The sequence below is a fragment of the Pollicipes pollicipes genome, unplaced genomic scaffold (genome assembly GCF_011947565.3).
Source record: "Pollicipes pollicipes isolate AB1234 unplaced genomic scaffold, Ppol_2.1 Scaffold_3447;HRSCAF=4054_pilon_pilon_pilon, whole genome shotgun sequence".
NCBI classification, from domain to species: domain Eukaryota; kingdom Metazoa; phylum Arthropoda; class Thecostraca; order Pollicipedomorpha; family Pollicipedidae; genus Pollicipes; species Pollicipes pollicipes.
The window spans coordinates 42729379-42744931 of NW_023596297.1; the positions used below are offsets into that span (position 1 = coordinate 42729379).

At 48.5% G+C, this 15553-nt stretch overlaps 2 protein-coding genes across 2 annotated transcripts; one reads left to right on the forward strand and one right to left on the reverse strand.

The window, feature by feature from the left end:
- On the reverse strand, positions 1–5108 carry LOC119091251 (uncharacterized; the record flags this gene model as incomplete). Its single annotated transcript, XM_037213919.1, is given in 2 exon segments — positions 1–648; positions 5058–5108. A coding segment is annotated over 1 exon segment (633 nt), but the record flags the coding sequence as incomplete, so codon positions are not given.
- A 292-nt stretch (positions 5109–5400) lies between these two features.
- Positions 5401–11342, forward strand: LOC119092575 (uncharacterized). Its single transcript, XM_037215531.1, has 3 exons — positions 5401–5448; positions 10503–11126; positions 11295–11342. The coding sequence occupies exons 1-3, from the start codon at positions 5446–5448 to the stop codon at positions 11340–11342; spliced, it is 675 nt and encodes a 224-aa protein (XP_037071426.1). The 5' UTR covers positions 5401–5445.
- The last annotated feature ends 4211 nt before the right edge of the window (positions 11343–15553 follow it).

The window sequence follows — 15553 nt, forward strand, 5'->3', positions numbered from 1 at the left end:
CAGCCGGTCCATGGGCGCCACGTCAGTCGGTTCCGGCTCGTCGGCCTCCTCCTGCGAGACGGACCGTACGCGTGCCGCGCCCGTCCGCTCTAGACTACCCCAGTTGTGCATGACCGCCGCGCGCAGCGTGTCGGCGCCGGCCGGATCGCCGGCGTCTCGCTTGCGCGCGGCGCCGGGACCGGGCCGGCCGCGCACCACGGCCACCTTCTGCTCGTGGTCGGGCCGCTCGGCGGGCGGCTCGGGCGTTGCGGCTGCCTCATCCGCCTCCAGCTGTCGGCCGCGCTCAGCCAGCTGGCGCGCGCGCCCCTCCGACTCGGCCACCTTGTGCAGCAGCTCCTGAAGATGGGTGGCGTTCTGCTCGAGGCTGCGCCGCGTCCCGGCCAGGTGGCTGTACTTGGCCGCCAGGCTGGGGTCCCCCGACTCCAGTATGCCACGCATCACCTCATCCGTCTGCTGGATGAAGCCGCGCAGCTGCGCCAGCCGCGCCTCCAGGTCGGCCCGGTCGCGGCGCGTGCTCTTGAGCAGTTGGCTGATGTTGGAGCTGAGCGACGGACTGTCGCCGCCGCTGGCTGCGTCCAAGCCGTTTTCCAGACTTAGTCCGTCTACAGCCGACGTCAGCCAGTCGTCCGCCATGGCAGCGGCACCGGCCTGCACAAAGCAGAAGTACAACTAGGTGGCTGCTCCAAAACGCAGCAGTAAAATAACACACTCATCATGTGTGCTCGTCTTAAGCAACACAGCCCTACAATTTTATAATGACTCATCTTTCTCAAAGTTCTTACGCAGTCGCATTAACCATGAACCGATGACTATCTTGTTAGCATATCATTCCAAGGAGCACTGTCAACAGAAGCTGTGACGTCACGGGCACATCGGGTGCAAGCGCCCTGCCGAGACCGAACAGGTCACACAGGTGGTGAGATCACGCCATGGCAGGGGGAATCACCGCGGAAGAATATCAATCAGCGCCGCGGAAGAATATCAATCAGCGCCGCCGACGCGATTGAGGTCAGGTGTGTGACCCGACTCGCCCGGACAAGCACCAACCGACGTCAGATCAATGTACGAGTTCTTAGCTGCGTTTGTTGCGGGCCCAATGCACTCGTTATGACAACAACTTGCACTCAAGAAGCGACCGCCTGCCGACAGGCAGAGAAAGAAATGAAGCAGACCCCTGCCAACCCCCCCCCCCCCCAAAAAAAAACACTCGGAGTGATCTCCACCCATAACGGATCCGACACAAGGAGAGGTGATGATTGAGTGCTGACATCCGCGCAACACTGCCACCCACAGCACTGTGCAGCAATGTACACATCGTGACGTAATCCAGACTGACCAAGATTCAAACACGTCCACCGCACACTACCATCCTGGGACAACAGACACCACCAGTGCCATGCAAAATTTCAGGTAGTTTCTTGTGAGTTCACTGGGTGCTGAATTTCTACACAGAATAGTTGGTAACACTTTGTGTGGGTTATGTGAATATGAGGGTAAGTAGGTTACTGACATGTCGATAGTCTGGCACGTACCTGCCTGCTTGGTACCACATCCTACAAATTACGTATGGCATCATCTAAAGCTACAAAGGTCATCATCTTACAGACAGATTGCAAACGTATTAGTACAATGGAATGAACTAATTGTTCGAGCTCTCGTCCTCGTCTGGCGGTTAGTTTATACAGCACGTCTCGATCAGCTAGTTCTCCAGCCGTCGTCAGATGCTCTCCCGTCCAGAGAAGGACGGCGCGGTGTTTGGCTTTCAAGCATATCAGTCGCAGCCCGAATTACGCCGCCGCCATTACTTCCAAATGTAGGTATTCTGATCACTCACAGCAACGCCCACCACGTGCACCCGCGAACATGCTGAAAATCACTCTGCAGGCTCTCATGCTCTCAATGAATCATCACTGCATGAACATATATAAATTGTGTGGCCTGACACAGATCGCTCGCGTGCAGAAGATCATCAGCTTTTGTTTGTCACTGGTCGCAGACGCTGCAATCCCTGATGGCATCCAGCTCAGCTGGCTGTGGGTGGCTGAATTAGAAGAGCACCACACTGCCTGTGCAGTCTAATTTACTGCCAGGACTGGTACTCCCAAGTACATACACAAAGCCATTGGTCCAGTGGCCCAGTAACCTACCAGCTACAGCTCACGAAGCGCAGGCCGCGTAACACAGCCTCGAGCCTGAACTAAAGCAAGCAGATGCCTCCATCCCTTCAATATACCATCATTAAACAGGGATTTGAAATGTGCAATGCTGCTAAGATGCCACTGAAAAGTATGTGTGTGCACTTTGTGTGTTATTAGTGATTATACAGTCTTTAGCCCCAACATACATTTTTTATTGATATGCCAGGTGACAAGTTACCATGTTGGAGACCCTTGACAAATATGCATCTGCAACTAAATTTGAATTCCCTACTTGGCATTACTGGGATATAAGCCAGTCTTCTGATCATGACTCCAGTGCTCCACAAACTGAGCTAACTGGAAAGGTCCTTCTCAGTAACACCAGCTGGCAGAGTACTGGATTAGCTATGCTGCAAAGAAAATCAAAAGACCCTGGTTCAGATCCCAGCAACTCCAAGAAGCGAGCTCGGGCTGTCACACACACACATGACTGAAAGTCAAATATCATCCAGTCCTCCTAAGGATTCAGTAACACCTGACAATAGCTGGAGAGGGAACTGGCCAGAATGTTGTGTGCATCCATACACCAGATCTATGATACCAGATACCAGGTGTGCTGTGTGCACACCAGATGAGGATGATATCCAAACAATTATTCCATACATGATGTGAGTACTTCAAAGCCAGTGATGTTACATGGTTTGCAGCTCTCTGGCAGTCAACAACAGAGTTCAGGTAAGCAGACTCAGCAACATAAAAAAATGTGCACATAGTGCCCCTGTGCTGATTGAGCTGACTAGAAACCTGAAGCTGTTGTTGCAAATGGCAGAGTGCACAAATACACAATTAACTTTTCCAAGTTGATTCAGCTGTCTATCAGGACACATGTTCAAGAAATGGCATGATAACACCCTTTTGGGAACATGCAAGAAATCTTTGGGAAGTGGATGATGTGATGAATAAAATTATGTACAATTTAGAATCAGTACCCTAAAAACTATGTACAATCCATTGTGACTGGAACTCATCCATTGTCAATCAAGATCACTGAACTCAATCAGAGTTGTCAAAATCCTAGGATGTTGATTAATTCCCTTACACCCTTGGTTTTTGTGGTTTTCAGATTTTTATTGAGGCTTTGGCTCAACAATTGTTTTGTTTTGTTGTTGAGGCTCTTGCTGTTCTCTACATTTAAACAGGTGTTATTGGTAGTCAAGATTTTGTGTAAAGTTCTTCAGCTTTTGCTGTAGCTGTTGAATGGTAGCTTCTTAGCTTAAAAACACAAACATTTTGGTGTCATTTAGCTAACAAAATTTTGCTGATCACCATCTTAACACCAAAAAAATGAATTAATCCCAATTGTGACCCACTGATTAAGTTCACCGTAACATATCACATTTTCAAAAGCATTCAGCATCCACATTTTCAAATGCAAAGTGAAGAACTGTTTAGAAATGACATGGTAGATCACAAAGTGATCACCTTTTCATAAATGAACCTGAATATCACAAAATAAATACCTATGTAAGATGTAAAATGTAAATCACAGATAACAAAACAAAATAAAAAGTGCTTAAGGCATGCCCAGTAAACTGTACATGCTAAGCCATTCATTTTCAGACAGAGCTAATTGCTGTGCAGCCCTTGCTGAAACTAGGCCTGACAGAACAGAGCTGAATAAGCTTAAAGCTGAACTTTGGGTGTAGGAACCATTCTGCAAAAAATCCATCTACCACACCATCTATAGTTTATTCCTTGAACATGAACCTTCCACTAAAGTGTGCCCAACTCAGCCCAGGCCAGCTGGCATTACATTTCCAATTTTAGTGTAAACAATGTCTCTGAACAATTTTGCTGAACCCAGCCTGGCAATATCATAATTCCTTGAAACTTGGGGTGTCAATATGCTGAAATCAGTAGTGACTGCGCAGAGAATCAGCATTCAGATTTAAAGAAAATGGTTCACATTTGAAGATAATGAAGAAGCATTACAAAGGATTAAATAAGCCTACCTATATCTATTAATATTCTTTTATGCAGTTGACTGCTCTGTATAACAAAATTTGTTTATTTAGTAGATATGCTCATCAATACATCACTGCTTGGTTGCATTAAGGCATGTTTGTGTAATATTGAGGTTGTTAAGCTTCTCCCTAACTAGGTGCATAATTGACAGCCTAGCACTCACTTGAATTATGAAAATGTTTACATGTGGTGGCTGTTCTTTAAATGTTTGCCAAGCCAAACATCCTTACATGCTCATATTTTGTTGTGGAGTTTTTGCACATCTATCCATAACTATCAAACCACACTACAGACTAGATCTCTGATGGTTACATCTCTGAAAGCGACTGGATCTGAACAGCTTTACTATCATATTTGCATATGCATTGAATGCTATATGACCTATGAGACAGGATTTGGTGTTGGTGTTTGGTGAGAAGGTGTTGCGAAAGCAACATGCACATCTGAATGGCCTTAAAACAGTCCACAGAAAATAACCTGCACATCTACACAGGCATGCAGCTTTGAAACTACACAGTTTTAGGTTTTAAGGACGGCAATGCCGTGAATTGCACCAAATGATATTTAAAACAACCATCTCAGTTCAAAAACCTGCGCAAACATGAAGCATTCCCTTAAAAGCCCGCAAACACTGGTATTGTTGACGCAATGCCACTGCTACACCACATGTGTCTGGCGTAAAGTGAATTGTTTCCGGTGTCATACGCACTGCTCAAAGCCGTAAGCGACCGGCCGCTGCAAACCCCAAGAGCGTGGGCATGATGGTAGGTCACAAAATCTGTGAAATACTGCAAAGACCTTGCTTGGTAAAAAGGAATTTGGTTGCAATTATCCTCAATCAGCACGACTGCAGAACAGTAAGGATGCCACCTGTACTAAGATAATTTCACGCACCCGCAGCTCCCCCTCTCCCCAGACGCAATCCGACGTCCACACGACCAGGTTGTTGTCACCCCAACGCCTCGAAGAGTGTTTATGCGATTCGGTCAAACGACGTCACCAGATTACATCTTCATGGCTCATTCAAGCCCCCTTTCGTTAAAAGTAAAGCTTTGTGGGTAATCATGTTAATTTTTAGGCTCTTGTATTCAAAGCTGGTGCTTTTTATTTTTATCACACTTTCTTCTTCTTTTCTAGTATAGCAGCGAATTAGTAAAACGCAATGAAGAATTGCAGTACTTTAAGTTTATTTTGCCGACAATTTTAACGGTTGCTCGGTGGACACCTATTTCCAAGGCCGGTGGATTTACCCTGAGGAAGACGGGGAGCCGTTGAGGGCCGCATGGTAGGTTCAAATTGTATTTGTTATTGAAAGCATCAAAGGTAATGCTTTTTTGAATCGATGTTTATTCATTCGTGGCGAAAACGGTCACGAATTTTACGGCCTGTTGAAGGCATGGCGTGATCTTTGCCCCGGAAAGAACCAATATGGGAGGAACACTTGGAGAGGGGCGAGATTTGTACCTCGTTCCTTTCCATGTACCGTCATAGAGTTGATGTTCGAGGCTGCCCGAAGTTTGGGAGCTGCTCCTGCAAGCCGCTGCTCGCGGTAGAACCACGGATGCCGCAGTTGATGGGTGGCGGTTTGTAATTGGAAGGAGTGAGCCATTAACATTTGAAAAACGACATTTCCATCATGAATCTGTGTCGATTGCCATGACATAGATAAATCGTTCTACATTTAGCACCAATGACAGGCAGAGGAGGGGTGGCGCAAGTTTATGAGCCCTTCTCCCCCTCAGGTGCAGAGGGTCCTGGAGGGCCCACCGGGGACGACGATCAAGGACCTGATTGGAGGGCCTAAAAGTCTGAAGGGCTGGATGGGGTCTTCAGGAGACCCGTCCGGCGGGGACACACTCTCAGATGACAGACAGAGGGCCCTGTGCAGTTACTGGGGACCCAACTGAGTTGATATAAGGGTGTATCTGTCAGTCAGGCACCACCTGTATGGCACGGTCAGGTCGGTCTCGGTATGGGTCTGCGGTCCCACTTCCCAAGCAGTTATGAAGCCAGGGCCGGCAATTTGCACTGGTTGGGAGCCCTGTATCTTTCAGGGGGCCACATTGTCTGACAGGGATTCCTGTGGTGGCAAGGGGTCCTGAGTCAGTCAAAAACAGGGTTTAATGGGGCCTGAAGAAGAGCCCTGTGACCCACTGATATCAATGACTGAAAGTCTGATTGCATGATGTAAAGGCCTGAAGGGTTGGCTGCTAGATTGCATGAAGGATCTTGCTTGTACAGCTTTGACTTAAGATACCAGATAGAGGGCCCTTTCCACCAACTGAGAGCCCCTGAGACAATGCTGGCATCTATGTCAACCAGAGACCTCCATTCGCCAAACAGCTGACTGTGAGGAGGCCCAGGGGGCCCATTTCCAAGTAGAAGCAAGGCCAAAGCTCATGGTTTGCATTGGTCTGGGTCACTGAAATGATACTATGGTCCCTGTGTTAGTCATGGGTCCACTGTGCCTAACAGGGATCATGTGTTGGCAAGTGGCCAATAGTCTGGTACTGGCTTACTTTAAAGAGGTGCTAAGATGAACCAAAGGGCACCTCAGGACCAATGGGTGGGGCACTGATTGGAAGGTTGAAGAGGTCAACCACCAGAAAGCCTGGAGGACTGTGCTGCTGGCTGATATGTGATGAGAGGCTCTATGATTTTCTCAGGTGTATCTTCTACACAATATTCAAAATTTCAGGGATTCTTTTGTACTATTTTGAATAATCTCAGTAAAGAATCACATGCTTCATTCAATGTTGTATTCTCCACTGTCATGTAAATGTGTTAGACATACTGAAGGATCACATTTTAACTAAACATGCTGAAATGTCTGTCATACTTCTTGGTCATTTGTTTGCTCTGCTTTGTTCACCCTTTGCTCTTACTGTGATTTTTTTGTGCAAAACATAATTAATACAAGAAGTATGAGATGAATTACAATACTTTGTTAGCAAAAGTAGGGGCATCCAACATAGATGTGTCATGTATTTACCATTATATGGCCCACATCATAGTAAAGTCCTTGGGCTTCTTGAACCCTGCCATTGTTCCCATATTTCACAGGTGTTCTGACTGCTGAAATGCCTCAGATTTGTTCAGAATCTTGAACAGTTTGGGAAAATCTGCAGTACCTTTGTAAGAGTGAATCCTTTTTGGGGGCATTGGGACCATCAAATTCCAGGCAACCTAAAACCAAAATTTGTGTATATCACCAAACTCATTGTCATGCCCACAGTTTCACACAACTCTAATTTACCATTTGTTTTGTTCACAACCAAAAAAACATCATTTGAGATAAGTTTAAACCTGGGAGTGGAGAATGGGGTTGGCTACAATATGGTGGTGCCCAGCAGTTATGTATTGGCTTTGTGTTCAAACAAGACTATTATACCATATACTGCCTTCGAAGATGTGTGTGCACTTGTATGCATGTGTGTCTTTCTATTTGTCTTCTGTTATATAATGCTAATGTGCAGGTTAAACACTGTGCAGTAAGGACCTGAAATTTTTCATAGCACTCATGTATGGGAATGACAGTGCAGGTGTGAGAACTTATTAGCGCTTTGCTCTGGCGGGGAGATCCGTTTGTAAGCCCATGGGGTTTAACATTATTCATGTATGTGGCATAAGAAATTGAGTGATAACTAAGACGTCGAAAATATATTCACTTTACTGGGCGAGCAACGCTGAATCTTCGGATTCTTACCTGAAGCACGCCGAGTTACGTGACTGGCGACAGCGCACGAAATGTAGGATCGTAGATCGGGAACGATCGTTGGGGCTATATGTGTAGATAACTTATTCGATGATGCCATACGTTATCGGAGACATTGCAGCAGTGAGTTGTCGACAAGCTTGAATTGTGGGCGAAAATGACCCTAGAAGTCGACGCGCCCTAAAACCCCAATCATCATCAAGCTGAGTTGTGCATTAGGCTGGAACTGTGCGATATAGGAAACGTTGCTACAGTGCTAAGATGGTCAGCAATACAACGACTGAGGTAGAGATAGCACGACTGGCTTGAAATTTCTGGCATGCAAAAGGAAGATAACTGAGCACAGGCTGTTGTGTGAACCATGCTCGTCCGCATTTATACGCTGCATTATACAAGATAGGCTCGTTTTCTTAACTACGCATTCCAGTGGTTCCAGTCCGCACTACATGGTTTGAAGGGGCTCCAAGGATGGTTTGTAGTCATTTAGCACGCCCCCTCAGCATTAACGCGCTTGTGTTTCCCCCGGTGGACTCGGCGGTGGGGGCATTATTTTATCAAGTGGTAGAGGCAAGGTAATCACGGTGCGCGGAGACACGCACATAGATGCCCCGAGGACGCGCCTCCCTTTCCGAAATGTATGACATCGGATTAAAGGGTGCACGAAACATGACGAAATAAGGGGTCCCACCTTCGTTGCACTGATTGTTACATCAGACGTGTACGATTTTATCTGTAATACCCGTTTTTCAAAATCATTTTGAATAGCTCATAATTTTGATTTGAAGTAGCCGACTAGCGGTACAAAGATAATTAAAAGGCGTATTCCTTGTTATGTTTTGACGGTGCTTCCCTGGCACTACTCAGTGCTATTATTAGACTAAACTGGTGCTGAGGTTTCATTCGAGTGTGTTTTTGAAACATGCCCGAAAGGTGGGACACTCCCTTTAATATGCATGTGACTTAATATTAATAGGTAAAAATTTCAGACAAACACGCAAAAATTAGTTCAAGGACGCACGATGTTATGTTGCGGCACCCAATGAATTTTGACATATTGCGGCGCACTGAAGTCGCTTATTAGTGAGCATGTTTGTATTGTTCCGCCCCCCCCCCCCCCTTGGGATGTGAAGAAGTAAGATGTATATTTGGAGCCATCGCACAAAAACGGATGACGTGACTGTGTTGACCTATGCCACATGTGCAATTGTGCAAGGGTACTTAACAGCCATTGTTTTGAGTGCATTTACGTGTCCGAAAGGATTCAAGCACTAGCTTACTGTCGGTGTTTTGATACTGAGAAGTAAACAGAGACCGGCATAGGCAGAACTGCATACTGACCGTGACACGCAGCGCTGTAAAAAAAGGCTTGTTCGACAACCCATGACACGACAGCCAAAGGAAGCAGGCACGGGCGGTGGAAGCGAAGGGGGGGGGGGGGTACAGGGAAGTTGCCCCCGTTGTCCCCCCCCCCCCCGAGAAAACGCAGTCAAAATATTGCCTAACTGTCGTAAGAGTGGTTAGCTTCATCCCCGATGCACAAAATCTAGCATAAGCATTATGACGCTGCGTGGAAAGTACCAAACGACAACTCTTGTTTGCCTTCAAAACCCATCAGACGATTCGTCGTCACCAGAGGCAATTGCACTTAAGCCGGCATATTCAAGGACATCGTGACATATCCCACTTGCAATTGGATGTCCAGTTCGACATGTTTGAAACCATACACTTTGCCGTATTTTACGCGGTTTGTCTTTCTTGCTTACGGTCGCAGTTGTTTATGAAATTGAGCCAATCAAGAATGGAATGCAGCAAAACTGTCACAAACATTGCATCTGTGGGCCATATCCCTGCACAAATTTCGGCACGGATCTACGCGAATGAAATTCCAGTTGACAGTGGTGAACACGTACAATTAAGATCGACAACACGCGGTGTTATTCGACGGTACACAAGCAATGTGGCGGACCTGTCTGATCTTGCTGTCTGACTTGTGGAACACAGACCTGTCTGATGTTTGCAAAACAGTTTCTTGTTCATTGTTTTATTTTTTAGCGTTTTAAGGATAGCTGCCTTACCACAGAATGCTTGGCCCCATACCGCATGCGTGCATTCACGGCGACTAGGATCTCTGCCGAGCCGTTTGACAGATGTGATCGGGCCGAGCGGCCAGCTAATCAAGGTTTTCGTGGGAGGGAAAGGGGGATATTTCGCGTTTGTTTGGGGGGGGGGAGCTTTGGCAGTCACTGGTGGGAACACCCTCTCCCCATCAGCGTACATGTTGAAGAAAACCCTTATGCTCCATACAAACTGACAATATGTGCACGGCTCTTGTTCATTTTTTACTGTTTGGTATGTGGTAGCCTTTGCTGCAGCAGCACTGAAATAATCGTGATAAGTTACAGCTGTTTTTGTTTATCGTGATGATTGCCCTGACATGCCCAGGATTGCTTCATTCTCACATCATTCAGCGAAATTATTCTTCAGGGCATGTCATAAGATTTGTATGTGTGGCTGCTAATGACATGACGAAGAGTGTCCAGCTCTAGCGGCACTCATTCTGCCACATGTATACCCACCCACCGCCCACTACAGTCGGATTCATCGTTTCGGCTGGATGTCCACAGGTTGCCGCTGGCAAGGCCGGAATGGTGCGCTGGCGATCTGAGTACCGGCGCACGCACCGGGGCGTGCCCCCGGACCAGCTGCTGGCCGTCTGGCAGGCCAACCTGGCCGAGCGGCGACAACTCCGCTCCGTCATGATGGCCTCGCACTTCGACCTGGGCAGCTGTGCGACCAGCAGCTCCAACAGCAGCTCCGATGACGAGCTTCCGCCGTCGCCACTGCGGCTGCGGCACCTGGCGCTGACGTCGCCCAAGCGCCAGCCTGCCGCTGTCGACGCTAAGGGCGTCCGGTTTGGCTCGGTGCCCGCACCCGAGGACGGCCGGTCACGCTCGGCCGCCAGACCGGGCTCCGTGGCTGCGCACGATCCCAAGCAGGCGACGCCGGCCGAGACTTCGGCAAGCGGTGCCGAGCCGTCATCGGACGGCGCTGGTAACGGTGACCACGGGCGGACGAACGTGTCAACGTCTGTCGACGTGCCTCCTACCGGCCGTGGGAGGCGGCGCTCCCGATCTCGCAGTCAGCGGCGGCCGCACACCGCCTCGCCGTTCGTCGCGTTCGGCCAGGGCGAACGCGGCTGCGACGCGGCCGCCCGGCGCACCTTCAACGTGTTGGCGCCGCCGCCCGAAGTGCACGAGACGGCGCGCGCCGCCGCCGACCGGCGCCAGGCGACGGCGGACGAGCGGGCCCGGCGCGCTGCCGCCCTGGACGGGCTGCTGCAGGCGCAGCGGGCGCCACCGCGCCGCTCCGGCCTCTGGACCACCGAGTACCAGCGTACCTTTTGTCAACCGGTGCAGCGCTGGACCGAGGCGATGCTGCGCGACCGTTCGCGCGAGGCACTCTGATAGTAGTGTGGTGCCGTCAGCCGGCACGAGTCAGCCGGCGCTTGTGGCCTGCACTGACGGATGGAGCTAGCGGGCACCAGTGTGCTGCAAGGACTGGTGTGGTTCATTGTGGTTAAACACTCGGTTTGGACCAAAGGTGAATGAGTCCGTTTATTTTTTTGTATGGCTTTAGCCAAACTCTAAATGAGCCTCTTCGTTCGTTATGCACCGTAGGTGGTAACGGTTGAAGCGTGCTGAAATGCGTAAGTTAGACATGTTTTGAATGGAAACAAGGTTGCTTTGCTGACGATTCTTAATTTTGATACGTGTATCATAAAAACGATGTTAATCAGCTGTGTGTTTACGTCATGCATGTCATGCGGCATTTGTCTGGTATAGTTAACTATCAGACAGCCTATAGTAATCACAGCATCACAGAGGGATGTGGAAACTTTCAAGTTGTTGGTGTTATGCCGTTTGTATCTTAAAACATGTTGTGCAAGGGAGGAATGTTAATGTTTCAGACAGGTTTATTTACACATGCCTGACAACCGTCGCATGCTGCGAGTAATGATGTGTCATTCACTCAGAGGCTGTGCTCTCACTAGAGGAGATGTACTCTCTGTCATTGCTAGATGTTGTGTCGGGGCGGGGCCGCCAGTGCTCTTCCTTTGTCCTCTCGCGCATGATCGCTGCCTGATTGAGTGACGATCTCGTTATTGTTGCGCTGACCGTCACTGAGAAGCACACAGAGTTGTGTAGTGTGGCCCGTTTCGCGCTGGGACTGCCAAAACAGAGCTGACGTAAGCAAAGCATAAGCTTCCGCAAAGGTAAGTTGGTTTCTAACTTGGTCGAATTGGTGTAGACATTGGTGTTGAATCGATCATTACGGCTTGTTTGACTATCGTTCTTAGTCCTGTGACAGTGACTGCAAAGGTCTGGTGGGATGAAACCTTTTGCTTTACCATCTTACGTGGGACGCGGAACTTAACATCGCCTTATCCCAGCGCGGTGTTCTTGTTTAGCCCGCTGTGTTCTTTATGAGTTGTGTCCAGCTGCGCTCGCAAATGAGCCAAATGCAGTTTTGCTCTTTTGAAGGTTGACATCATCGGTGGTGTATATGTATGCAGGTGGCGCGAACAGGGATTAGTTTTGGAGCTTCCATAATGTGCCTCATTCCACTGATGTGATATGTAGTGCTCATCGCTAGGCATTTCTAGTCGATGTCCAGGACTTGTGCTCACTCCATAGCAATCTAATACAGGACACTTAATATACCGCTGGTATGCATTAGGTGTCATGGAATGGAAGGAAGGATATGATAAAGAAGCATCTTTACTGGAGGAGGGGGGGGGGGGGGGGCGCCTCCGTGGTTTGGGGGAAAGTGCAAGGATTTCTGGCCGACGGCACGCGTCCCATCGCCGACGTGCTGTCTGGCCCCACTGGGGGGAAGGTCAGCCGCCTGACTTGCCAGTCAATAAGTGAGTAAGGAGCAATTGGGGACCCAGAGCGGCTGCATCGCAGTATTATGCAGCAAGGAAACTCTCCTGGGTCCTGTATGACGGAGCAATAGAGGCGAAGCCACCCGATGGGCCGTGCGGCTGGTTCAGGTCTTGCGCTTTGGTTAGCAGCTCCTCTTAACCCAACGGTGCTGAAACAAGTCGTAGTGCATTTATTTCGTAGGTCATTTGCGTTGAGATTGGCTGAGGGTCAACCGCGATTGATGACGTCACCAGTGCGTACGCCGGCTCGATAGTGGTGCATTCCGTAGGGCTCGGTGCGTTATCGCCATGCGCTCTGCCAAGTCAGCCAGGTGACATTGGAGTCAGGTCGGTTTGAAGTGCAGACTGACTTGAGCTTCAGACCGGTGAGGTTCAGGGTGAGCCTCACCAGTCGAATTTGGCAGATGGGTGCGGCTGCAACAAGTCCACAGATTTGAAAGACTGGGCCTGGGACCGAGTCCGAAGACGTTGAGGATCGGTGCATCAGCTTTCTCGGGACTGTGCGGGAATAGCACAATTGGAAAATGTACCACGTCTCTCCACAAAAGCCGTTGTGGAGAGACATGGTAAAAGGTTGCGATCAGCCATAGATAACCTTAACCGAGGAATGAGGGTCACGGTCGCCCTAACATCCTTACGCCGCACTCTTCATGCCCGCTGGATACCTAAATAAGACGGTAGTAATAGCCTCATTCCTCGGGGAAAAGTCAGAAGAATGGAGATATAATTTCTTTTCTCCGGATTTTTTTCCGAGGAATGAGGCTCTTACTACTGTCTTATGTATGTGAACAATGTTCCTCGCAAATGCGCCCAACAACTTGCATAATTTTGAACCGAATAGTAGGCTGCTGGGTACCCTTATCCTAATCTTTGTTTTGAAACTGACGCCCTGTGGGTGGGACTTCTGAGCTTCTGGACTTTTGAACTTCCGGATTTTGACTACTTTTCAAGGTACTACATGTCGTGACAGCATTTTAGATCTATCAATCCAAATGCCTTGAATGCCTGGAAAAAATCGTGCGACAAAAACCTTACAACATCGGTTTCACTTCTACCTGCAAGAAAACAGGAAAATTTAACCCGTCACAGACTGATGACGCTCCCCAGACGCAGGGCTCCGGCTGGCGCCGTGGACGGCCACCGCCGTAGCCCGGCTACTGCCGCCCACTGACGGTGGCCGCCAGCCGCGTCCAGCCGCGTGCCGCCGGCACGGCCTGGGGCACGAGCCGCCATGGACCATGAACTTTGTCTCACACCGGCCGGGCGCATGGCAGTCACCGCCCGGCTGCTGCAGAATCACATCCAGAAAACTAAACTGGCAAGTGGCGTTGGAATGAAGAACTGCTTTTGGCTGGATGCCAAGCGGAAGGCTACAATTAAATCAACTCGTGCTATCCAGCGAAAAAAGTGCGTTGCCCGAAGAAAGGTGGCGTAGGCTCCCTAAAGACCTTTTTCAAAATGACTTAAATTTAGATGCCTCATTCTGATTACTTTTACATAGATTTTTGACTGTTTTAAGCGACTTATCTCGATTATTAATGACATATGACACTTATCTCAATGTCTTTTCAAAGAAAATTTATTTCAAAAGTGATAAGTGTAGCTTGTTTCTCGAAGGAGATGTGCTCCAAATAGATTTTGTTTGCTCTCCATCCTATCTACATCACTCTGAAGTGCATTACCATCGTACTACTTGCTTTTGCAATGTAAACCTAGGTCAAAGAGATAAGCTTTCATGTTTGTTGCCGGATTTGACCATTTGAAGGTCATATGCTGGTATCCTAATAACATATCTTACAGTCCCAGAAGATCTTGCTTATTCTGTTCTCCAATGATGCTTGTTTGGACACACAACACCGTGGTGTGGTCTAAATCATGTGCTACGGTTATGGAGCCATCATTGCTTTATTTGCGCATTTGATCTAAAGACATGAGAATCGTGATCGGAGCAGGAGATGGACGAAGTGCCGTACAGATGACAGGATCTAAAGAACCGGCATATGACGCAGACACGCCAGATTTCCCAAACGGCTCGTTCGATCACCTTGAAACTTTCACCATTGACTCCGTGCATTGAGGTGAGTCGTTGGTAGGTAATATTGAGGACTAACCTGAGGTCAGACACGTAGAAAACGCGAAGGGAAGGTTTTACATGCAAGCGCAGACAACTCAAACTCAAAGCCTACTCGACCGAACACTGAAACCTTCACCACTGGATGCCTCATGCCTGGTTCCCTACCACAGTCCCAAATTTGGTGCCCCCAGGTCAGGTCAAAAGTCGTCAAATTTCACGAAGTCCAAAACTGAGGTGTTGCGCTGAAAATCATGCGCTGAACTGGGCATGGCATCGCCACGATCAACATCTCCGTTGAGGATAAATTTAATCTCATAATGCCAGCCTAAGCAAGCTGCACATTTTCTTGGGAATAAACATAAAGAAAAAGGCATAATCGTAAGTGGTATCATACTTGCAGCTTCAACAGAGAATGAGGGTAGGTGGCGTCCTGAATGGTAAGGTTTACAGGAAACTATCGGCGTGGTACATTCTGAGCTATAGGTGGCCGGCAAGCAAGAATTTTGGATTGTGTGAAATTTGATGACTTGACCTGACCTAGTGTCACCAAATTTGGAACTGCAGTACTTAACCAGGTAAAGGGCATCCAATGGTGAAGGCTTGGTAGCGTCCGATTTGGCAGGTTCTGAGCTGCATGCCGTCTGCAAGCAGGAATT